This window comes from Dendrobates tinctorius, unplaced genomic scaffold, assembly GCF_039654945.1.
Source record: "Dendrobates tinctorius isolate UK_male_01 unplaced genomic scaffold, ASM3965494v1 ptg000007l, whole genome shotgun sequence".
In the NCBI taxonomy this organism is placed as follows: Eukaryota; Metazoa; Chordata; class Amphibia; order Anura; family Dendrobatidae; genus Dendrobates; species Dendrobates tinctorius.
In genome coordinates this window covers 55,504,921-55,529,850 of record NW_027361675.1, presented here as the reverse complement: position 1 = coordinate 55,529,850, position 24,930 = coordinate 55,504,921, and the positions used below count along the sequence as shown (strand labels likewise).

At 42.9% G+C, this 24,930-nt stretch overlaps 1 protein-coding gene across 1 annotated transcript in view; it reads right to left on the bottom strand.

Moving 5' to 3' along the window:
• LOC141086031 (uncharacterized) overlaps positions 1-24,930 on the bottom strand; it is a 971,752-nt gene that overhangs the window by 539,147 nt on the left and 407,675 nt on the right. The window contains exons 59-61 of the mRNA XM_073571764.1: positions 20,742-20,814; positions 20,069-20,232; positions 5,363-5,534 (exon numbers count right to left, since the gene is read on the bottom strand). Coding sequence (XP_073427865.1) covers positions 5,363-5,534; positions 20,069-20,232; positions 20,742-20,814 — 409 coding nt within the window. The remainder of the gene's footprint in view (positions 1-5,362; positions 5,535-20,068; positions 20,233-20,741; positions 20,815-24,930) is intronic.

The following is a 24,930-nucleotide window of genomic DNA, read 5'->3' as shown; positions in this document are numbered from 1 at the left end:
CAAAGCTTCTCGAGATATTCTCTTTATTTGGAGAACTCTCTAATTTTAAGATAAACCTCAACAAATCTGAGGCCCTCAATGTTTCAACCAGAGTAGAGGATATCGTTATATTAAAAAATACTACCCCCTTTAAGAGGCCAAAGGAAAAAATTAAATATCTAGGGGTTTTCATAACGGAAGATCCACATTCCATTTTCCAGCATAATTTCACTCCCTTATTGGGGAAAATTAAAAATCTCCTTAGCTCCTATAACCTCCCCTTTCTATCCTGGATAGGTAGAGTCAATGTAATCAAATCGTATGTTCTGCCTAAAATCTTCTTTGTAATGAATATGGTTCCAATTTCCCTACCGAACTCTTTCTTCAAAACGCTAAACCAAATTATAGCAAGATTTGTTTGGAAATACAAAAAAGCCAGGCTCCCTTTTAAAACTTTGATATTACCAAAACGGGCTGGGGGGCTGGGACTTCCAGATTTGGTGTCTTATTATCAAGCCATACACCTGACCAGATGGATAAAATTAGTTCAACGGACAGATCAAGATTCCCAAACACACATCGACACACAACTTTTGGGTTCAGATGCAAAAAACTTAATATGGACAAATTACCCCACTTCTAAAATTGAATTTGATGATATTCTCCCAACGTCCATTTTAATCAGGCGTCTGCTGATCCCGAACCTTCCACCAGATTGCCATTTTCTTGATAGAATGCCAATAAAGTTAATTCCATATATCTACAACCTGGACTTTACGGATCCCTATGATCTATGGGCATCTCTACCAAATAAACCGATCCCCCACCTTTTGAATAATAAGATTCCTTGCAATAACCTTTGGCCGCTGGAAGCCAAAAAACAACCCAAAAATTTCCTCCAACAGATCCACGTCTCCCACTTCAAGAAACAAATCAAAAGAGTAATCACACCCTCCCCCAATTGGCACTGGCTGGACTTACTGACAAAAATAAAGCCACCTATTTCCAAATTGACCTCTAAGATATATGATAATCTCCTTAATTCTAAAATCAATTATACCCCATTATTTCTTCACTCTTGGGAACGGGAACTTAATATCACCTTATCACCAAATGAGAAGCAATTGATTTGTTCCAACTCCCATGGCTTTTTGAGATGCATACTGCTACAGGAATCGGCATACAAAATTTTATCAAGGTGGTATTACACCCCAGAGAGGCTCTTTCATCTAGGCCTATCTGATTCTCCGATGTGTTGGAGATGTGAAAAATCAAGAGGTACTATTACCCATATTTTCTGGACTTGCCAAAAACTTTTAAAGTTCTGGCCTGATATCAGTGATGCCTTGAAGGCCCTGCGAGTTTTACACTCTGAACTTGTTGCTTCTGAAGTGCTTTTATCTCTCCCTTCTACAAATTTCAAACCTAAAAAGCATGATATCCTGCCCCTGTTGTTAAGTGCCGCAAAATACTTAATTGCTCTTAGATGGAAGCAGAAATCCCCACCAACGCTTAGGGATTGGCTAACGAAAGTCAGAGAGATCTTTCGATTGGAGGAACTCTCGAGCTGGGAAACTTTTTCCCATGTCCGATTTCTTAAGATTTGGGAGCCATGGATTAAATGGTCAGGAAGGAACTAGATCCCAGGTTTTGTCTTTCTTTGATATACCTTGGGGAGCCGCGGTGGTCGAGTACCCCTCGAGGAACGGTTCTTAGTGCCCCAGGGTGAAGAGACGTCCTCGCTTGACTTTAAACCATAGAAGCCTTTCAGTCTTGATTCTTTTCTTTATAGGTCGATATCTAATTTCATTCATATTATGCTTATTTAGACATGTCGCCAGTCTATTCTAGATTGTTGCACCTGACTGTTATTTTGTTATTTCGTTGCCTCAAAATTTTTGATTTCATATATGCCATCTCTATGACATAAATTTAATGTCTTCCCTAACCCACAGATCTCTAAGGATTATAATTTTGTGTGATTTATGTAACTGTGGATATATTTGTCGTGTTTCTTTAAAACTATAAATAAAGAATTTAAAAAAAAAAAATGCTGATCATTAAAATTGTCTTTGTTCCCCCTTCTTGATTTGCTCCTCTCCAGGAGTTTTCCATTTTCCTTGTTTTGGTTGGGTTTTATATGTTCACCCTTCACTGCACTTCTTTGATGGCTTTACATCTAGGTGGACTTGAATTTAGGAGTTCCTGACCTTTAGCTGTAGGTTTTACCTTGCATAGTAAACTCCAGTTGAATTCATGCAGTGAGTGTTTTTCTCCTTCTCAGTTCCTCTTCCTTTCACCTCTTTATATTTCTGGGAGGTTATACTTGCTCCGTTTACTTTTGGCACTCCTTAGCTTTTCCTCTCTACCCTATATGATCACATTTTTTCACCCTGGGTTTTCGGATCTTCCTACATACTTTCCTTTCCTTTTGTTGGCACTATGTTGCGGCCTCCCCTCTGGATTCCTCAGGAGGTACGAGTAACCCCTTGATGGACTCATTCATAACATTATAGCAAGCTCGTAGTGTGTTTTGCGGTGTTAGCATGGATTTAGTGAATGCCTTGGCTGGACAATTACAAACTTATCCTTGGAGGTTGAGGATATCAAGCATCAACAGCTCACACGTTGAGCTGTTCCAAATGACTTGGACAAACAGAGCAAACTGGTTGAACCCAAGATAAAATTGCCAGAATGTTTCAACGGGAACAGAAGGTCTCAATCTTTTTTGCCTTGTAGATGTCATCAGCGCTGCACACCTCCTGATGTATAAAACCCCTTTAAAGATAATAGATGGAGACTCACTTTAAGGGCGCAGTCAGATGGCCATATCACTCATGCGAGGATCACATTGTAATCCTTGGACTGGCTGTCGGCTCTCATAACCTGAACCTGACAGCTACAGTCATGGCCAAAAGTATTGACACCCCTGCAATTCTGTCAGATAATATTCAGTTTCTTCCTGAAAATGATTGCAAACACAAATTCTTTGGTATTATTATCGTCATTTAATTTATCTTAAATGAAAAAACGCAAAAGAGAATGAAGCAAAAAGCAAAGCATTGATCATTTCACACAAAACTCCAAAAATGGGCCGGACAAAAGTATTGGCACCCTCAGCCTAATACTTGGTTGCACAACCTTTAGCCAAAATAACTGCGACCAACCACTTCCGGTAACCATCAATGAGTTTCTTACAATGCTCTGCTGGAATTTTAGACCATTCTTCTTTGGCAAACTACTCCAGGTCCCTGATATTTGAAGGGTGCCTTCTCCAAACTGCCATTTTTAGATCTCTCCACAGGTGTTCTATGGGATTCAGGTCTGGACTCATTGCTGGCCACCTTAGAAGTCTCCAGTGCTTTCTCTCAAACCATTTTCTAGTGCTTTTTGAAGTGTGTTTTGGGTTATTGTCCTGCTGGAAGACCCATGACCTCTGAGGTAGACCCAGCTTTCTCACACTGGGCCCTAAATTATGCTGCAAAATTTTTTGGTAGTCTTCTGACTTCATAATGCCATGCACACGGTCAAGCAGTCCAGTGCCAGAGGCAGCAAAGCAACCCCAAAACATCAGGGAACCTCTGCCATGTTTGACTGTAGGGACCATGTACTTTTCTTTGAATGCCTCTTTTTTCTCCTGTAAACTCTATGTTGATGCTTTTGCCCTAAAAGCTCTACTTTTGTCTCATCTGACCAAAGAACATTCTTCCAAAATGTTTTAGGATTTTTCAGGTAAGTTTTGGCAAACTCCAGCCTGGCTTTTTTATGTCTCGGGGTAAGAAGTGGAGTCTTCCTGGGTCTCCTACCATACAGTCCCTTTTCATTCTGATGCCGACGGATAGTACGGGTTGACACCGTTGTACCCTCGGACTGCAGGGCAGCTTAAACTTGTTTGGATGTTAGTGGAGGTTCTTTATCCAACATCCGCACAATCTTGCGTTGAAATCTCTTGTCAATTTTTCTTTTCCAGCCACATCTAGGGAGGTTAGCCACAGTGCCATGGGCTTTAAACTTCTTGATGCCCTGCGCACGTTAGACACAGGAACATTCAGGTCTTTGGAGATGGACTTGTAGCCTTAAGATTGCTCATGCTTCCTCACAATTTGGTTTCTCAAGTCCTCAGACAGTTCTTTGGTCTTCTTTCTTTTCTCCATGCTCAATGTGGTACACACAAGGACACAAGACAGAGGTTGAGTCAACTTTAATCCATGTCAACTGGCTGCAAGTGTGATTTAGTTATTGCCAACACCTGTTAGGTGCCACAGGTAAGTTATAGGTGCTGTTAATTACACAAATTAGAGAAGCATCGCAAGATTTTTCGAACAGTGCCAATACTTTTGTCCACCCTCTTTGTTATGTTTGGTGTGGAATTATATCCAATTTGGCTTTAGAACAATTCTTTTTGTGTTTTTTCATTTAAGACAAATTAAATGAAGATAATAATACCAAAGAATTTGTGTTTGCAATCATTTTCAGGAAGAAACTGAGTATTATCTGACAGCATTGCAGGGGTGTCAATACTTTTGGCCATGACTGTATATAAAAATACATGATGTCATGACTCAGGTCAGGAGAGCCATCGGCCAGTCTGGCTGCGCCATTAAAGGCAATCTGTTAACCCATTTGCACATTTTGAGTTCTAAACATGGGCATACAGGTTGTATACAGCTGACACTAGTTATATTTTATCTCTTTATGTTAATTAGATATTCCAGGCTATAGGGCGTACACTGCCCGGAAGATAAGACTGCCTCCACTCTTCATTATACCAGATTTCCCCTCCCCACTCTTCACAATGTGCCTTTGATGTCAGGTGCGAGGCCGGAAATCCCACGCCTGTGAATTCTGCCTGCTGCTGCTCCTCTGCACTATTCCGCCCTTCTCTGGGCACGGACATCAATTTTGTTCTGCGGAGGCACCGGACAGTCCCTGTAACTTCCCGTCCCAATGTTCTCTGGAGCGCAGAAAAGGTGGAAATCCGATTTCCTTCCTCCAGCCATGCATAGAAAGCATGTCATTTCCGATGTCCCGGTATAATAGAGTTTTGCCTGGCAGCTCTCTTAATTGTGAGAGCACTTAGCAAACAATAGCATCAACAGTCATCTACCATATGAATGAACATGACCTTTAAGGCCAGTAATTGGCTGCAGAGGTCAGGTTACATATATTTGGGATATCATCACTTCCATTATTAACAGGGGCCAGCAGAGTCAGTGTTATGAAGCAGCAGGGGATTAAATACGTTAGTTATACTATTTTCTTTATACATTGTAATATAACCATACCTACCATGGAACTAATTTTCAAAAATCCTTTAAAAGACCTGTAAAACACCTTCAAAACAAGAAAGAAACTACCAAGGCATATTTTAACACTGGTTTACCTCTTCTTCATTTATAAAAACTTTCTGTACTGCTATGGTCATCTCCTGAACATATCTGCTGTAATCCACTGCACTAGACATTCTGTGGCCATACACCCAGTCACATTCATGTCTCCAAAGCCTTAGAAGCTTTTCACTTGTGGTCCTCCCATCTAGAGACAGACAGACGTTCCTGCAAAATAAATGTGTGAACTTACTTATTTCTTAGTCAGCTAAATAAATGAGTATTTTAGAATATTGTGGAGAGAATCATTACAATATAAAACTTTTTAAAGGATGATACCAGCTAAATGGGCTTGTCAAATAATGAACTTTCAAGAGTGCCTTAATACCTATGACAATTAATTCAGAAGGTCCACAATGCCTTTTAACATTGTATTGTCAAGGCAAACTTTATTTTATCATTTGAGGTTTTCCAACTTCTCAAGCCATATTTTAAAGAATATGGAAGCTTGCCATCAGCCATTGCAAACAATGGTCTGCAAAAAATATACGGACACGATTCTACACCTCAGTGTGTCTGGGATGTACAGGGTGGGTGGGCCATTTATATGGATACACCTAAATAAAATGGGAATGGTTGGTGATATCAACTTCCTGTTTGTGGCACATTAGTATTTGGGAGGGGGGGAAACTATTCAAGATGGGTGGTAACCATGATGGATATTTTGAAGTTGGCCATTTTGGATCCAACTTTATTTTTTTCAATGGGACACATTGTGGGGTGTGACGCATCAAAGCTATTGAGAATTTCACAACAAAACAATGGTGTGCTTGGTTTTAATGTAACTTTATTCTTTCAGCAGTTATTTACAAGTTTATGACCACTTATAAAATGTGTTCTAAGTGCTGCCCATTGTGTTGGATTGTCAATGTAACCCTCTTCTCCCACTCTTGACACTCTGATAGCAACACTGTAGAAGAAATGCTAGCACAGGTTTCCAGTATCCATTGTTTCAGATGCTGCACATCTTGTATCTTCACAGCATAGACAATTGCCTTCAGATGACCCCAAAGATAAAAGTCTAAGGGGGTCAGATCGGGAGACCTTGGTGGCCATTCAAATGGCCCACAATGACATATCCACTTTCCAGGAAACTGTTCATGTAGGAATGATTGGACGTGACACCCATAATTGAAAGTATGGTGTGGTATATGGGGTACAAAGATAGTGTGGTCATTCTTCATCAATGGAAACCTCAATGCCACTGGATATCTGAAATTCCTACATGATGTGTTCCCTCTTTATGCACTGAAGATGACATGTTCCCTGAGTTTTTTCCAGCAAGATGGTGCACCACCACATAATGGGTGTCAGGTCTGAGCATTCCTACAAGGAATCTAACCCCCTTAGACTAGCATTTCTTCTGCGGTGTAGCTGTGAGTGTGTCAAGAGTGGGAGAAGAGGGTTGCATTGACAATCCTACACAATAGTCAGCACTTTGAACACATTTTATAAGTGGTCATAAACTTGTAAATAACTCATGAAAGAATAAAGTTACGTTAAACCCATGCTTTTTTGTGAAATTCTCAATAACTTTACGTTGATGTGTCACATGACCCTCTTCCCATTGGAAAAAATAAAGTTGGATCCAAAATGGCCAACTTCAAAATGGCCGCCATGGTCACCACCCATCTTGAAAAGTTCCCCCCTCCCATATACTAATGTGCCACAAACAGAAAGTTGATATCACCAACTATTCCCATTTTATTTAGGTGTATCCATATAAATGGCCCACCCTGTAGTTACTAAAGGCTCAGACATCTAATCTGGTACAGGGGCATGCTGAAGTTGTCAGTACTTTGATTGACACCTCAGTGTCCAGTCTGGTACACGGGCATGCTGAAAAGTCAGTGTTTTGATTGACAGCTTGGCCGTCCAATCTAAGACTGGGAGGTGTTGGCTGTCTCCAGGTGTTCATTGTCATAGGTGATTGCCAGGCTACTTAACTGGGCTGTTAGTTCTAGACCTCTGCCATAAGTACATTCAGCTTTTGTGCGGTCTGTCTCTCTGTGCCTTGTGTTCTGCTTGCTGATCTTTCGTTGCCTGACCTTGGACCTCATTCTAACCATCCATCTGTTTAACCCATTTGCTCTGATTTGTTATCTTCCTGGTATTTTGACCTCGGTTTGTTATCTGACTATGCCCTTGTCTTTTCCTTCTGTTTATAACATACCCTTCTGGTTTTTGACCTCAGACTCCTTGACTATACCGACTCACGACTTGCCAGTGAGAAGTGACTCAGCGTCACATATACAAAAATAGCCAAAATGAGGTCATTTGATTTAACTTCTATCTTGTGTGCCTGGGACTAAAAATCAACCCTGGTACACAAACACCACCAGTCTAGATCCAATATCCCCCTCATCAAGAAAAGATACCAGCGAGCGATGCAAGGTTCAGCAGATATTCTTTACCTTGTCATATCCTTCAGCACACCCTAAAGCGAAAGTCCAAAGCTGTTTTATTTAGGTGTGGCTGTCTTCATAAAACAAAATGAGGCATACTCACCTTCTTATACAACCCGTGCATCCTACATAGGCTGCCGCTCTGTGTCAGCTCCAGTAGAGCTGTTTGTGCCATCCAGATGTCAACAGAACCACTCAGTCCTATGATTTGCTGCAGCAGTTAGGTGACTGGAGGAGAGAATGCTAATAAAGCACTGACATCTAGATGATGCAGATACTTCTTGCAAATCTGAATTGGCTCCACTAGGGTGACAGTAGGTGAGTATGCCTCCATGTGCTACCATAATTTGAAAAAATCCATAACTACAAAAATAAATGTTTTCAGCATTGGACAGACACCCTTTAAACATGTAACACATCATCAACAAAAAAAAGGAAATGAAAAGAGCAGAACATAATACATCTGATCACACAGGTAAAACTGGTTAGGAACAAACCAAAGCAAAGGGCCCTTGTGCAAGAATTGTTTATCATAACTTCTCTATAAAGTAACATTTGGAATACACTAAAAAGATGTTGTACACACATAAAAACTCAAGAGTTCATGTATCAGAAAATTGCAGCACATGCCAAACAAGGACTCTGTACATCAGACAGGCACAGTTCACATGTCATAAGGATAGTGCACACAACACACAAACACAACACACAAGAAAAGTGCACAAGTCACACAAGCACAGTACTAATGTCATATGATCACTTTGCTACTTTCACATAAACATGGGGCATGCATCACACATGCACAGCTCACATGTCACACAAGCACTATGCTTAATGTCACAAAACACAGCTAATGTGTTAAATAATTATTGTACACATGCACTATGATAACGTTAAAGAAGCATATTGTGCACGTCACACAAGCACAATTCACACAAGTATAGCGAACATGTCATACAAGCACTCTGCTAACGCTACACAAGTTTAGTCACACGTTACACAAGCACAGTGCACAAATCACACAAGCACAGGGTTGGACTGGCCCACCAGAGAACCAGAGAATCCTCCGGTGGGCCCTAGCTTCTTCTTTAGGAGAGTTCAAAATGCAAACCTTGCAGCTGCCATGGGACTCTTGAGTGGGGGAGAAAGGTGGGCCCCAGAATCAAATCCTCTGGTGGGCCCAATGCTCTTCAGTCTGACACTGCACAAGAACATATGACACAAGTATGACAAGGAAGTCACACAAGAACTATGCTAGTATAACAAACTATAGCACACACCTCACACAAGCACACCATACATAGCACACAAGTATAGCATAAATAAGCACTATGCTCATATCAAATAAGCACAGCACACACGTCACACAATTATAGTGCACAAGTCACAAAAGTACTATGCAAATGTCATTGAAGAATAGTGCACAAGTCTTGCAAGAATAGCACACACATCCCACAAACACTATGCCAATGTGACATAAGCACAATGTACATGTCACACAAGCACAGCAATCATGTCACACAACTATGGTGCACACATTACAAAAACCCTATGCTAATATCACAGAAGCATAGCGCACACTTAAAACAAGCACAATGCTAATGTCACAAAAAACATTTTACACATCCCAGAAGCACAGTGTAAACATCACACAAGTGTAGCGCCCACATCATACCTACACATTGAACACATCACACAAGCACATGAGACAAGTACAGTGCACACAAGTGTAGGATACAGACAGTACAAACCACATATAAACATGGAAGTAAAGCAGTGATACATTATTATTACTTACCACATTCAGTGCTCATCTCAAATAAGATAATCCTTCATAAGGAAAGTTCCACCATGAGTGTTACACTCCACCTCCATTTCAATCCACTACAAGCTATTACCTTAAAATTACCTTAATATAGGACCAATCCCTCCCCTGTAAGGCCACTGTGCAGCTGCTGTATGTCTACCTACTGGTAAAAGACGCAAAGGGCAGATTTTTTGGCTGCACTAATAGGAGGCCACGGGTACACTGAAATATGGACTTTGATGACTAAAGCAATAATAGCTCTGGCTCTATGTAATGTTTTGATGCACGGTGTCAGTCTCCAAAGCAGGACTCTGTGTGCATAGTGTAAGGATTGTCTGTGGGTATAAAAGGGATTGGGAGAGGTTGTGGCAGGTGTGGGAAGTGTAGAGTGGTTTTGGACAGTAAAGTTCAGTCAGGCAGATGACCAGTCCAGGCCTGCTTCACTGTATTTTTTTTAATTCAAATAATGCTGCACTCTCAGATCCATGTGTCACAGTATAAAGTATTGGATGTGGGTCTCCTAACCTGAACTTGACATATGTTCTCTATTTTTTATTTTTTCACTCATCAGCTATCCTTCTGACCATGTGTGCTATAAATAGGAAAAGAACACAACTTTAGTGGTGACTTGGTCTCCTGAGAAAAAAGGATCTAATGTTGATATTTTTCTTTCTCCTAATATTATTTGTTTGGGAATTGCTGGGTGACCTCTTTACATAAAAAATATTTGTCTAGACCTGACATCAACTGGTTGGACCAATGTTAAAGGATAACTGTGCTTTCAAGTAACTGTTCAGAATAAACTGTCCTGTGTGTGAGGAATAACACTATTTCTGGCCTTTATGTGACTTATACCCTTCATTCTCACCAGTTTTCCCATCTGTAATTTGCAATTCCCATGGAGCTGTGGGAAAGAGACTAGCTGGAGTGATTTCTCCCATAGATAGTACACATAGAGGAGTTACTATTCATCATTTCCTTTTTATCTCAAACTAGCTGAAGAGCCCGGCGTTGCCTGGGCATAGTAACCAACTGTGGTTAGTTATAGCAAATTATAATGATTATATTGCACATAAAAACCATGCATCTGATCCTATCCTGTGTGATACTGACTGCTGAGCCGTGTATCTAATCCTATCCTGTGTGATACTGACTGCTGAGCCATGTATCTAATCCTATTCTGTGTGATACTGTCTGCTGAGCTGTGCATCTAATACTATTCTGTGTGATACTGACTGCTGAGCTGTGTATCTAATCCTATCCTGTGTGATACTGACTGCTGAGCCGTGTATCTAATCCTATCCTGTGTGATACTGGGCTGCCCCTGCAGTCTGTGTCAGAGGGTGGTCTTTGTTGGCACGGTAATAAATTGTGTTATTTCCAGCTTTACAGAAGGACGATAACACCATAGAAATTTTAAGAATAATAGGCCTCAGTTACCACAACTGTCTACAAAGAAAACTGTTGCTGACAGCAACCAAACACAGCTCATTTTTCATCTTTTAAACAGCTCTGGGACAGCGTGGTGAGTTTTGAGTGGCGACTTTTGTGTTTCGACTTTTATGTGGCGAGGTTGGTGTATGTGTGGTGAAATGTGTGCTGAGGGTGGTATATGTGTTGAAGCACGTGGTAGTGTGTGGCGCATTTTGTGTGTGTGTTCATATCCCCGTGTGTGGTGAGTATCCCATGTCAAGGCCCCACCTTAGCAACTGTACGGTATATACTGTTTGGCGCCATCGCTCTCATTCATTAAGTACCCCTTGTTCACATCTGGCAGCTGTCAATTTGCCCCCAACACATTTCCTTTCACTTTTTCTCTTTCCCCCATGACGTCACCACGGAGAGAGGGATCCGCCCTCAGGGACAGGAAACCTACAGATGAAAAAGGCGGTACCTCTCTCCCGCATCAGTTGGTTTCCTGTCCCTGACGGGGAACCTACAGCACGTACCTGCAGTCGACGTGGGATGCCGGGGAACCGAGCCAGTCCGGTGATAGGCAGTGGGGCTCCCTGCCTCGGCTGGGTCGAGGCCTTGCGCAGGCTCCCCCCGTAGCACCACCACCGAGGTCGGCGGGCCTTGAGGGTGAGTGGGGGAGAGGCAGCGAAGATCTGTGGATGAAGCCTGCTGATCCCAGAAGAGAAAAAAGGGGGTTGCGGTCTCCTTTAAAAGAGTGGCGGCGGTCACTCAAGGGGAGCCCCCGCCAAGCGCCTGACCCTGAGCGGCCTGCGGAGGATGGCGGCGGCCACCGGGACCGCAAAAGGTACAGGGGTGGGGGCAGAACCTGGAAGCGGGCCGGAGGGGGTGGCGGCAGCCACCAGGAGCCGCAAGGTACAGGGCCACAGGGCTTGCAGCGATGGGGGTGGCGGCGGCCACCGGGAGCCGCAAGGTACATGGCCGCAGGGTGCAGCGATGGGGGTGGCGGCGGTCACCGCGGGAGGCGGCACACCGGTACCAGACGCGCGTGAGCAGCAGCTTTTTTAATGAGCCGCAATGCACTGCTGGGAGATCCCGAAGTGCGCATGTGCGGGTGTCACTTCCGGCGAGGGCTCGGACAGCGGGGAGGAGGCGCCAAATTCAAAAAAAAAAAAAAAAAAGGTATATATTAAAGCCCCACTAAAAGAGAAGAGGCAATCACTATGAGTGGAAAGCCTCAGAAAGAGACGCAGCAGCGATCCCCGAAGCAAGGGCGGCAGCCACGAGAACAACGCCAGCGCGACTCCTTGCAGCAGCAGCGCTCATACAGAATCGCGGCGCAGCCAAAGCTCCACCATGGCGGCACAGCCAGAGGTGGATTCAGCGGTGGAAATAATCCCTATGCCCGAGACGGTACCTCTCATTCCACAAGGGGGTGAGTGATCTCCGTGAAAGCCGCTTGCTAATGTGCGATTATTAATTTTTTCTTCTCAGGGGTGCAAATGCACAACAAAATCCAAGCACATGGTATGTGCTATATGCACGGAGGAGCTGCCCCCTACATGGCAGAAAAAGCTCTGCGCAGCATGCATAGAGCAGACTATGCAGGAGGAATCTCCGAGGTTTGCTTCAGACCTCAAAACATTGATAAGGACCCAGGTAGAGGACGCCCTGAAGGTCGTTAGAACCACTAAGAAAAAACATAGATCCAGGCATAGATCTCCAGAGTCCAGTGTTAGTGAATCAGGGAGTGAATCATCTAACTCGACTTATTCATCATCCTCCCAGTCATCATCATCATCATCCTCAGAAGGGGGACGCAGCTGCTTCCCTATTGAGGAGACGGATGCACTGGTAAAAGCCGTAAGAACAACTATGGGGCTGGTAGATGAACTCCCTAAAAAAACGGCAGAAGAGTTAATGTTCAGTGGACTGGAACAAAAAAAACAGAGAGTTTTCCCGGTGAATGAAAAAATCCACTCTCTAATCAAACGAGAATGGAAAAAAACAGACAAGAAAGCCCTCCTAACACCCAAGAGGAAATATCCTTTTGATGATCCGGCCTGCTCCCTATGGAGTAAAGCCCCTAAACTGGATGTGGCGGTTGCAAAGGCTTCTAAAAAATTTGCACTGCCTTTCGAGGATATGGGTACCCTGAAGGACCCAATGGATAAAAAGGCAGAAAACTTTTTGAAAAATGCTTGGGAAGTGGCAGGAGGGGGACTAAAGCCAGCCATAGCAGCCACATGCACGGCACGTGCCTTAATGGTTTGGTTAGACCACCTAGATTCCAAAATAAAAGAAAAAGTCCCAAGGGAAACAATACAAAGGTCAGTTTCCGTAATGATGGGAGCAGCAGCTTTCCTGGCAGATGCGTCAGTAGACTCAAGTAGGTTGACGGCCAGAGCAGCCTCCTTCTCAAATGCCGCAAGACGCGCCTTATGGCTAAAATGCTGGCCGGGGGATCTGCAGACTAAAACCAAATTGTGTGCAATCCCATGTGAGGGAGAGTTCTTATTTGGCCCAACGTTAGATGACATCTTGGAGAAGGCGGGGGACAAGAAAAAATCCTTTCCCGGTTTCCCTAATCAGGCATACAAACGGCCTTTTTGGAACAGGAGATTTGTGCGGCGAAGACCCCCAAAAGGGAACAGAGAAGGTTGGAAGGATAAAAGAAATAAGAACAAAGGCTTTATGGTCAACAAGCCCTCCGATAACAAAAAGCACAATGAAGGTGCTCCCCGAGTCGGGGGAAGATTGTCCTACTTCTTCCAGGCCTGGGAAAAAATATCCGCGAGCCCGTGGATTCTGAACATAATAAAAGAAGGACTGAGACTAAAATTCAATACCCTCCCCAACCATTTCTTCGTGATAACGCCCCAAAGGACATTACACGAGCAGCTGGCTCTGCAACAAGAGGTCGCGAACCTAAGGGAAAAGTGGGTACTACAAGAAGTCCCCTACCAGGACAGAGGCAAAGGCTTCTACTCCCCTCTCTTTCTCCGCAGAAAGCCAGACGGAACATACAGGGCCATAATAAATCTAAAGAGACTGAACAAGTTCCTGGAAATTCAGCGTTTCAAGATGGAAACAATCAAATCTTGTGTAAAATTGCTTCCCCCATCATGCTTCATGGCTGTATTAGACGTGAGAGATGCATACTACCATGTAGCTATTCACAGGGACCACAGGAAATACCTCAGGGTGGTGGTGACAATCCAGGGGGAGATAAAACATTATCAGTTCAGAGCTCTCCCCTTCGGGCTAGCTATTGCCCCAAGAGTATTTACAAAGATAATGTCGGAAGTGATGGCCCACATAAGAGAGCGAAACATCCTGATAGTCCCATACCTGGACGATCTCTTAGTAGTAGGCGTCACCTTTCACCACTGCAAACAACAGCTGGACATGGTCATGGGATCTCTAGTGAATCTAGGATGGATGCTAAATTTGCCCAAATCCAGACTCATACCAAGTCAGGTACAGGAATACTTGGGAATAATACTGGACTCAACCAAACAAAAATGTTATCTTCCACAGGCGAAGATTCAAAAGATGACACAGATGGTGTCATAAGTGATAGCTTCCCCAGTAACTACCCTGAGAAAGGCAATGTCTCTATTGGGGTCAATGACAGCCTGCATCCCAGCAGTAGAGTGGGCACAAAGCCACACGCGAGTCTTACAGTGGGAAATATTAGACGCAGACTTTTCCCTACACGGGAATTTAAACAGGCGGTTAAACATCTCACCAAACACAATACACTCCTTAGCGTGGTGGACAGACCCAGCCAATCTAACCAAGGGGGTCCCTTGGGCGTTACCAACGACAAAAATCTTAACCACAGATGCAAGCCCCTGTGGGTGGGGTGCACATCTAGACAGCCAGGTAGCGCAAGGGCCCTGGGCTCAAAAAAGAGTCAGTTTCCTAAAACATGAAGGAGCTGCTGGCAGTGAAACTAGCTCTCGTTCATTTTCTAGACTCGCTTCGCTCCCAACACACAAGGGTCTTCTCAGACAACCATGTAGTGGTAGCATATCTAAACCACCAGGGGGGCACCAGGTCTCGAGCACTGATGGAAGTAACAAAGTCCATCTTTCACCTAGCGGAACACAATCTGGAATCCCTGACAGCCCTCCACATAAAAGGGTCGGAAAACCGAACAGCAGACTTCTTGAGGAGAACACGCCTAAAGCAGGGGGAGTGGGAACTAAGCCAGTCAGTCTTCAACCAGATTGTGAACCTCTGGGGCCGACCAGAGATAGACTTATTTGCAAACAGTCAGAACTGGAAATTGGAAGCCTTCTGCTCAATAGATCCCCGGGGTGGCCCAGTAGCTCTAGATGCCTTCACGATTCCCTGGGATTATCATCTGGCTTACGCTTTCCCTCCAATATCTCTTATCCCCTTAGTACTGAGGAAAATACGGGGGGACAAAGCGATGGTAGTAGTAATAGAACCCTTCTGGCCCCGGAGAATATGGTTCCCCTGGCTGAGAAGAATGTCCGTAACAGACCCCTGGGTTCTGCCAGAATCTCCAGACCTGCTATCCCAGGGACCAGTGTACCACCCACACATAAAAAACCTACACATGACAGCTTGGCTTTTGAGAAGGGAGTCCTAAGCAATAGGGGCTTCTCATCAAACTTGTTAACCACGTTACTGCAAAGTAGAAAACCAGTAACCACTAGGGCATATGGGAAAGTATGGAAAAAATTCATATCAATATCAGATTCTGACCCAACGGGGGAGATCCCAATAGGGAAAATTCTGGAATTCCTACAGAAGGGGTTGGAAAAGGGATTAGCTACAAGCACCCTGAAAGTACAGGTGGCGGCCTTAGGGGCTTTGTATAATCATGACTTACCCGGGAATCGGTGGGTTAGGAGGTTCATGAGGGCCGCAAGTAGATCTAGGCCGATCCCCCTACGTACCACCCCCCCTTGGGATCTAAACCTAGTATTGAACGCACTAACCAGATCTCCCTTCGAACCCCTGGCAGAGGCTCCCTTAAAAATATTGTCCCTTAAGACCTGCCTCCTCGTAGCCTTAACTTCCGCCCGCCGCATTAGTGATATACAAGCTTTTTCTGCCTACTGGCCCTTCACGCAAGTTCTTGATGATAGGGTAGTTCTTAGAACCGACCCAGCATATTTCCCCAAGGTATCCTCACAGTTTCATAGGACCCTGGAAATCTCCCTACCCTCCTTCTGTCCCAATCCCAAAAACAAAACAGAGGAGATATGGCACACTTTAGACGTAAAAAGATGCCTGGTCCAGTATTTAACAACCACAAGGGAGCTTAGGAAGGATAGGGCTCTGTTTGATGCTTTTTGACCCTTTTGAGGACCCTGAATACAGACAAAGGCCACACTGGCGAGGTGGATAAGAGAGGCCATCACCCTATCCTACTCCTCCTGTGGGGCGGCCATCCCGGAGGACGTAAGGGCCCATTCAACCAGGGAACTGGCATCATCTTGGGCGGAGAAAGCCGGCGCTTCAATAGAACAGATATGTAGAGCTGCCACTTGGTCTTCCCCCTCTACATTTTTCAAATATTACCGTCTAGACTTGACCTCCTCTTCAGATCTCACCTTTGGGGAAAGGGTTCTGGAAGCGGTGGTCCCTCCCTAGATGTACAATCTTTGTAATTCTCTCCATGGTGCCGTCATGGGGGAAAGAGAAAATCGTAGTTACTTACCGATAACGGTATTTCTCTGATCCCATGACGGCACCCGTATATCCCCTCCCTTTCACACACACAGGTGTGCACATTAGAGTGAGTTAGCTTTAGTACTTAGCCACACGGTGCCTCTATTAAGCTTAAGTTGAGTAATTTGATTAATTTTGGATTTTTTATAACCATTTGAGTTGCAGCTGAAAGTTCTGTGTAATGCTCTGTAAACCAACTGATGCGGGAGAGAGGTACAGCCTTTTTCATCTGTAGGTTTCCTGTCCCTGAGGGTGGATCCTTCTCTCCGTGGTGCCGTTATGGGATCAGAGAAATACCGTTTTCGGTAAGTAACTACGATTTTCCCCATTATGTAGATAGGGGAAAAATTGTTTGGTGAATTGGAACGCACGGGGTTAAAATTTCGCCTCACAACATAGCCTATGACGCTCTCAGGGTCCAGATGTGTGACTGTGCAAAATTTTGTGGCTGTAGCTACGACGGTGCAGATGCCAATACATACATACACTTTTTCCCCATTATGTACGAGTAGATAGGGGCAAAATTGTTTGGTGAATTGGAACGCGCAGGGTTAAAATTTTGCCTCACAACATAGCCTCTAACGCTCTCGGGGTCCAGACATGTGACTGTGCAAAATTTTGTGGCTGTAGCTGCAACGGTGCGGATGCCAATCCCGGACATACATACATGCATACACATACACCCACATTGAGCTTTATATATTAGATAGACAAACTATAGACATATGGTGGACATTATATAGCAGAGCTCAGCTATCTTGATCTGAATAAAGCTCTGGTGTAATATACTTGTTGTAGAGCTCGGCACAAAGTTTTCCATCTGCCTCTGTTGCTTTCCATTCTCCTCAGTGCTCCTTCCCCTCCCATCTCCATAAAGTATAATGGGTTATGTCCCATGATTCCAGCCAGGGCTGGACTGGCCATCTGGCAATTCTGGCAAATTCCAGAAGGGCCTGTCTGGTCGTGGGCTGCCTTGTCTGCTACGTTGTTAACAGAATCAGTGTTCTCAAGACACCCATACTGTTAAGAGTTGTGATGGAACACATAGTCACTTACCCCAGCAGGCCATGGGTGTCATTAGAAATATTGATCTTGTAGTAAATCTTGCTTTCATTAATCAAGGGTAATATTAGTAATATATCCCATCTGGTGCTTGGGTACGGGGACGGCATAGGCCTCTGGGATTTCAAATGCCAGGGCTGAATTTCAGACCCATTCCATACCTGATTCCAGCAGTCCATCTCTTCCTAGCAAGACGTACTTGAGCTTCTTTTTCACAGTGAATGGTGAGTTCAGGAGGCAGTGGGAAGAAGTGTCTCGTAAGTGGGGAAGGATAAGATATATTGCAAAGTTTTTTCCATAATTGCCTGTACTATTGATTTATGCAAAGTTTGCTGTAAGTATAGTTCCATTTTAATTCAATATATAACAAGCTATTGAACCCGTTCTACGCCCGATTGGCGAGCATTTTTATTGGTATATAGTCTCCCATCCTGGTATGTGCTGCCCCCCTCTTATAATGGTATGCATGCCACCCCTCATCCCTATCTTGGCGTGCATGGTACCCTCACCCCCCCAATCCTGGTATGCATGGCACCCTATTCCTCATCCTGGTATGTATGGTCCCCTCACCCATCAATTCTGGTATGCATGGTACCCCTTCATCCCTATCCTGGTATCCATGGTCCCCTCACCCCCTTATCCTGGTATGCATGGTCTTCTCACCCCCCTATCTTGGTATGCATGGTCCTCTCACCCGCCCAAACCTGGTATGCATGGTCCTCTCACCCCCCCATCCTAGTATGCATGGTCCTCTCACCCCCCCTATCCTGGTATGCATGGTCCTCTCACCCGCCCAAACCTGGTATGCATGGTCCTCTCACCCCCCCATCCTAGTATGCATGGTCCTCTCACCCCCCCTATCCTGGTATGCATGGTCCTCTCACCCCCATTTCCTGGATGCATGGTCCTCTCACCCCCATTTCCTGGATGCATGGTCCTCTCACCCCTCGTTTCCTGGATGCATGGTCCTCTCACACCCCTATCCTGGTATGCATGGTCCCCTCACCCCCATTCCTGGTGTGCATGGTCTTCTCACCCCCCTTTCGTGATATGCATGGTCCCCTCACCCCCCTTTTGTGGTATGCATGGTCTCCTCACTCCCCTTTCATGGTATGCATGGTCCCCTCACCCCCCTTATCCTGATATGTATGGTCCCCCTCACCCCCTTTCATGGTATGCATGGTCCCCTCACCCCCCTTTCGTGGTATGGTATGCATGGTCCCTTCACCCTCCTTTCGTGGTATGCATGGTCCTCCCACCCCCCTTTTGTGATATGCATGGTCCCCTCACCCCCCTTTCGTGGTATGCTCCGGCGCCATACACACTCCTCACCGCTGGATGCCTCATTCTGTCTGGAGCCTGACTGTGCAGGCGTGTCGCGCTTGTGCAGTCTATAAAGGCTTCGGACAGAGTAACGCTTACAGCATTATATTATAGATGTATAAACAATATGTATATACTGATATACTTTATGCTTTTGTTTCCTGATTGAATTGCCCCATCATAAAATAGTTACAGAAACAAACATCTAAACCTAGAAATACCCCATAGGTAATTTTTTTTCAGAGACTAAAAAAATTAATATATCGATGTCTAGGTTTGTATTCATTAATTACCTGGCAAAAATAACCTTTGTAAGCAAGATTTCTGTAAGTTTTAATTTGCAAACCTGAAAGTAAATAACTTTCCCTTATCCTTCCAAATCGGAATTTACAATAATAGATATAACTGCATTTTAATAAAACAAAAAAATTGTGTAAAAAAAAAATATTTTTCTGTTTTATTACTATATGCTATCCATCATGCACTAGCTAAAATATAATGACTTTTTTCTAACGGCAGCAAAAAAGTACATGAGGAAGTCTAACCTTAGTTAAAACAATGAAAATATACATGAGCTCATCATTCTTCCACAAAAGAGCTGAGTGCTTGGCAGCGAAACAAGGACATTTGGACAGACCTAAACTAACAAGGGCAGAAACTGCATGTTCATCTCAAAATCCTAGTGATTGATCATGATACTGAAATACAGAAGAAAATAGGACAGACAAGTTCAAGTCAGCCCTTTTTAGTAATTGTCACATATAGCCATGGGACTGACTTTTTTTTCTACGTATAGTGTGGCTGGCATCTCTTACCTTTATGTATCATCGTGTATAGTGACATGCCATCACTGAGCACTTCTTAAACAGCCTTTATAAGTAGCACAGAGAGCTGACACCGCTATGACTGTTCATAGAAGTGAACGACTGGTCCTTTCAAATGAGTCCAACCAACATGTAACATCTTTTCCTCTCCATTACCTGAATATTTTTGCAAGGTCTCGAAGTGTAAATATGTAGTGACAGCGCTGAGACGTCCCCAAGAACACGGTTCGGAGTCTTTCCTGTAGTTCTATTGAAACTTTAGTGATCGCTAAAATTAACTCCTGGAGGTGCTCAGTAGACACAGCGCCGGTGCTGCCAGCCTGAAATCAAACCAAATGGGTCACTGCCAACCCCAATGAGTAAGCAAATCAATGGCTACTTCTTATCTCGTTACAGATAACACAATTAGTGGCGTGTTTTTAAGAAATGTAATAAAGGGAAATGCTGAACACAATGCTGATAGGAACATTCTTTGCAATTAGTGAAACGACTTGCCACATAATAAAAATAACTTCCTAAACATAAAATTAAACAAATGAGACTATTCAGAAAAGGACACTGGGAGCCTTGAGATTTCTCTATAATTGTCTCTACTTGATGTATAGATATTAAATTGTTTCTTTTAAAGCATGCTTGAATTGTGGTTAATCCTAAATGTGTCACTAAATTTTACTGCCACTTGCAAAGCACAGCAATTACTTCATTATGACAGGCCATTAACTAATAACCGGTACGCTACAAGCTTACAATGAGCACACAATTAGCTGAGCTGCTGCCACACTGTTCATTTTCCTTAACATTCCACTAATGAAGGAGAGAAGACAGGTACCTTGTGTTCTGTCACTCCTGGCACAAAGTGAGCATTCAGTATGCTGCTGAATATCCCAAGCTGTTCGCTTTGACTGAAAGAATGAAAAACGAGAGACAAATCAATTCACCTCTGTATTCACACTCAAAATTAATTTGTCTTACCATATTTAAGGGGTTATTTCCAAAATCACAATGTGGTCTGATAATATTGTGCACATATATTTATTGATGACACTCTAATTCATTTTTAGAGATGCCTAATTTTGCACATTTCACTCTCCAAATGATAGGTTTTTTCTCCTGATGTAGTTTCAAGTTCCTGTTGATTGTGGCAGTGCAGTCTTTTTTTATCTAGCTTTCTGCCAGCATATCTCTGCTCTGCCTCTGCCTCCACATAGAGTGCATTCTACCTTTAGAACATACTGTATGCCTCTATGCACTGTCTCCTCCTGTAACATACACTGCCTTACCAATTGTATATTCTGCATTCAGCATCAGTATAGCTGTCTGTGTGGTTTTACCTCATTGTTAGCTGATTTGTCTTAGAATTGAACTTTCCTGCACTCCTCTACAACAGAGCTTGTAATTATTAGGTGCAGGGCTGAGCTGTGTTTGCTGCCAGATATGTGAAACTGGAAATGCTGCTCTGTTGATTCATATGGCAGAAGATAATCATTTGCAGACTCTCTCTCTAATTTTCAACTCACTCTAAGCTAGTGACTTAAGACTTTCTTCTTTGATGTTTCTGATTCTAAGTATCCCTGCTATTCTTTCTTTGCGGCATACAGAGAGAAGCATTAGCATGGAAGACATTATACAAAATAACTCAATAGTGTGGCTGTGAATCTAGTTCTGATATGAAATACAATTGCTGAAAGCTGCAGCTTGATCTTCCTGTCTTATTGATCTCTGACTGAGATAAGAGACCAATAAGATTCATCTTCCCCTTCTCTCTCCATAGAGTTTAATATACAGTTGTGTGACAAAGTGTTTGCCTCCTTTCTGAGTTCCAATACTTTTGCATGCTTGTCGCAATTAAATGTATCAGATCACCAAACAAATTTAAATATTATTCAAAGATAACCCAAGTAAACACAAAATGCAGTTTTTAAATGAAGGTCTTTATTATTAAGGGAAAAAATCCAAACCTACAGGGCCCTGTGTGAAAAAGTGATTGCCTCCTAAACCTAAGAACTGGTTGGGCCACCCTTAGCAGCAACAAATGCAATCAAGCATTTGCAATAACTGGTAATTAGTCTTTAACAATGCTCTGGAGAAATTTCGGCCCACTCATCTTTGCAGAATTGTTGTAATTCAGTAACATTGGAGGGTTTCCAAACATGAACAGCCTTTAAAGGTCATGCCACAGCATCTCTATCAGATTAAGGTCAGGACTTTGACTAGGCCACTCCAAAGTCTTTATTTTATTTTTCTTAAGCCATTCAGAGGTGGACTTGCTGGTGTGTTTTGGATCATTGTCCTGCTGCATAACCCAAGTGCGCTTCAGATTGAGGTCATGAACAGATGGCCGGACAATCTACTTCAGGATGGCTTGGTAGAAAGCAGAATTCATGATTCCATTTACCACAGCAAGTCTTCTAGGTCCTAAAGCAGCAAAGCAGCCCCTGACCATCACACTACCACCACCATATTTTACTGTTGGTATGATTTTCCTTTTCTGAAATGTAAATGCTGTGTTACGTCTACACCAGATGTAATAGGACATACACATTCCAAAAAGTTCAGTCTTGTCAGTCCACAAAGTAAACTCCCAAAAGTATTGAGGATCATCAAGATGTTTTTTGAAAAACTGAGACGAGTCTTTATGTTCTTTATAGAATCATAGAATGGTAGCCTTGAAAGGGACCTCAGGTGTCATCTGGCCCAACCCCCTGCTCAAAGCAGGATTCACTAAATCATGCCAGATAGATGTCTGTCCAGCCTCTGTTTGAAGACTTCCATGGAAGAAGAACTCACCACCTCTCGTGACAGCCTGTTCCACTCATTGATCACTCTGTCAAAAAGTTTTTTCTAATATCTAATCTGTGTCTCCTCCTATTCTGTTTCATCCCATTGCTTCTAGTCTTTCCTTGTGCAAATGAGAATAAAGATGATCCTTCTACAATGTGACAACCCTTGAGATATTTGTAGACCGCTATTAAATCTCCTCTCAGTCTTCTTTTTTGCAAGCTAAACATTCCCAAATCCTGTAACTGTTCCTCATAGGACATGGTTTGCAGACCGGTCACCATTTTGGTCGCTCTTATCTGAACTTGTTCCAGTTTGTTGATGTCTTTTTTCAAATGTGGTGCCCAAAACTGGACACAGTATTCCAGATGAGGTCTGACCAAAGAGGAGTAGAGGGCAATAATAACTTCACATGTTCTAGACTGTATGCTTCTGTTAATTCATCCCAGAATTGAATTTGCCTTTTTTGCTGCTGCATCACACTGTTGACTCATGTTCAGTTTATGATCTATTAGTATACCCAAGTCTTTTTCACATGTGCTGCTGCTTAGCCCTATTCCTCCCATTATGTAAATGTTTTTTTTCATTTTTATTGCTCAGATGTAGTATTATTTCTCAACAGTGGTCTTTGTCTTGAAACTCTGCCATGCAGTCGATTTTTGCCCAGTCTCTTTTTTATGCTGGAGTCATGAACACCGATCTTAACTGAGGCAAGTGAGGCCTGCAGTTCTTTGGATGTTGTTATGGGGTCTTTTGTGACCTCTTAGATGAGTCATTGCTGCACTCTTGGGGTAAGTTTGGTCAGCTAGCCATTCCTGGGAAGGCTCACCACTGTTCCTTTTTTTTGCCATTTGTGGATAATGGCTCTCACTGTGGTGCTCTAGAGTCCTAAATCTTGAGAAATAGCTTTATCAACTTTTCCAGACTAATAGATCTCAGTTAGTTTGTTTCTCATTTGTTCCAGAATTTCATTGGATCATGGCATGATGTCTAGCTTTTGAGAATCTTTTGACCTACTTCAGTTTGTCAGGCAGGTCCTATTTAAGTGATTTCTTGATTAAGAACAGGTGTGGCAATAATCAGACCTGCGCGTAGCTAGGGAATTTAAACTCAACATCCCAAAGAAGTGATAAACCACAGTTAATTTATGTTTTAAAAAGGTGGCAATCACTTTTCACGCAGGGCTCTGTAGGTTTGGATTTATTTTTCCTTCAATAATAAAGACTTTCATTTAAAAATTGCATTTTGTGTGTTGACGTGTGTTATCTTTGTCTAGTAATAAGTTTGTTTGGTGATCTGAAACACTAAAGTTTACAATACTTGCCTAGAATTATTTAAACAGGTCCCCTATATAAATGTTTAGACAGTTTAAATGTCATTTTGGGGGTGACAGACTCCCTTTAATGAACAGAGATAAAACACTTGCTCATATGGTCAGATATATGTTGAGTAAGAGAGATAAGAGACTTGAACACTATAATAAATTAAAAGAGACCTACCATAAGAAATTTTTTGGGGGGGAGAAAACTTTTTATTATACGCTCAAGGTAATTGTTTCTGTTTTTAAAGCTGTAGCTATTCTTTGTTTTTTAGAGATGTGCAGCACAAGAAGTTGGCTAGTTGATTAATTATGACTGCTCTCATCTGTCATTATATAAAGACAAAGATAGCTGAGTTCATTGTTTCCACAGTACATCGATGGGCCTTTACTGGGAAGTGTGATATGAAGCTGCTTGTACTTTCACAGCACAATTATTTTAGTTTATTGGATGTTCCAAAGTTTGCATATAAAGCAGCCAACCTCTTTGAAGCATATTTACCAATTCTTCCTTAAACATCTTGTAAAAAATAGACACTGTAAAGCAGTTACTGTATGCTTCCTGTGCGCAATGATAGAATCATCCATCATCAGATGCCAGCCAAGTCAAAATGCTCATTCATGGACTGGGAAATGGGGCATGGAGGAGGCAAAGAAGGGGTGCAAAGGGCTTAGCCCGAAAAAAGCAAGGTGAAGAAAGGCATAGTGACGTGATTTCTTCTAAATTGCAAAAATGCTACTTTTAGACCTGATACGATGACTTGAAGGATAAACTACAACAAGAAGATTCCAGTAACAACACATCACTTTCAAAGTTTTTGTCAGGCACATTGTTATCATGAAAACCATTTGTGAATCCAACTCACCATCTACATCAATGTGTACAAATGAACAAAGCATCTGACACAAATAAAAGATCAAT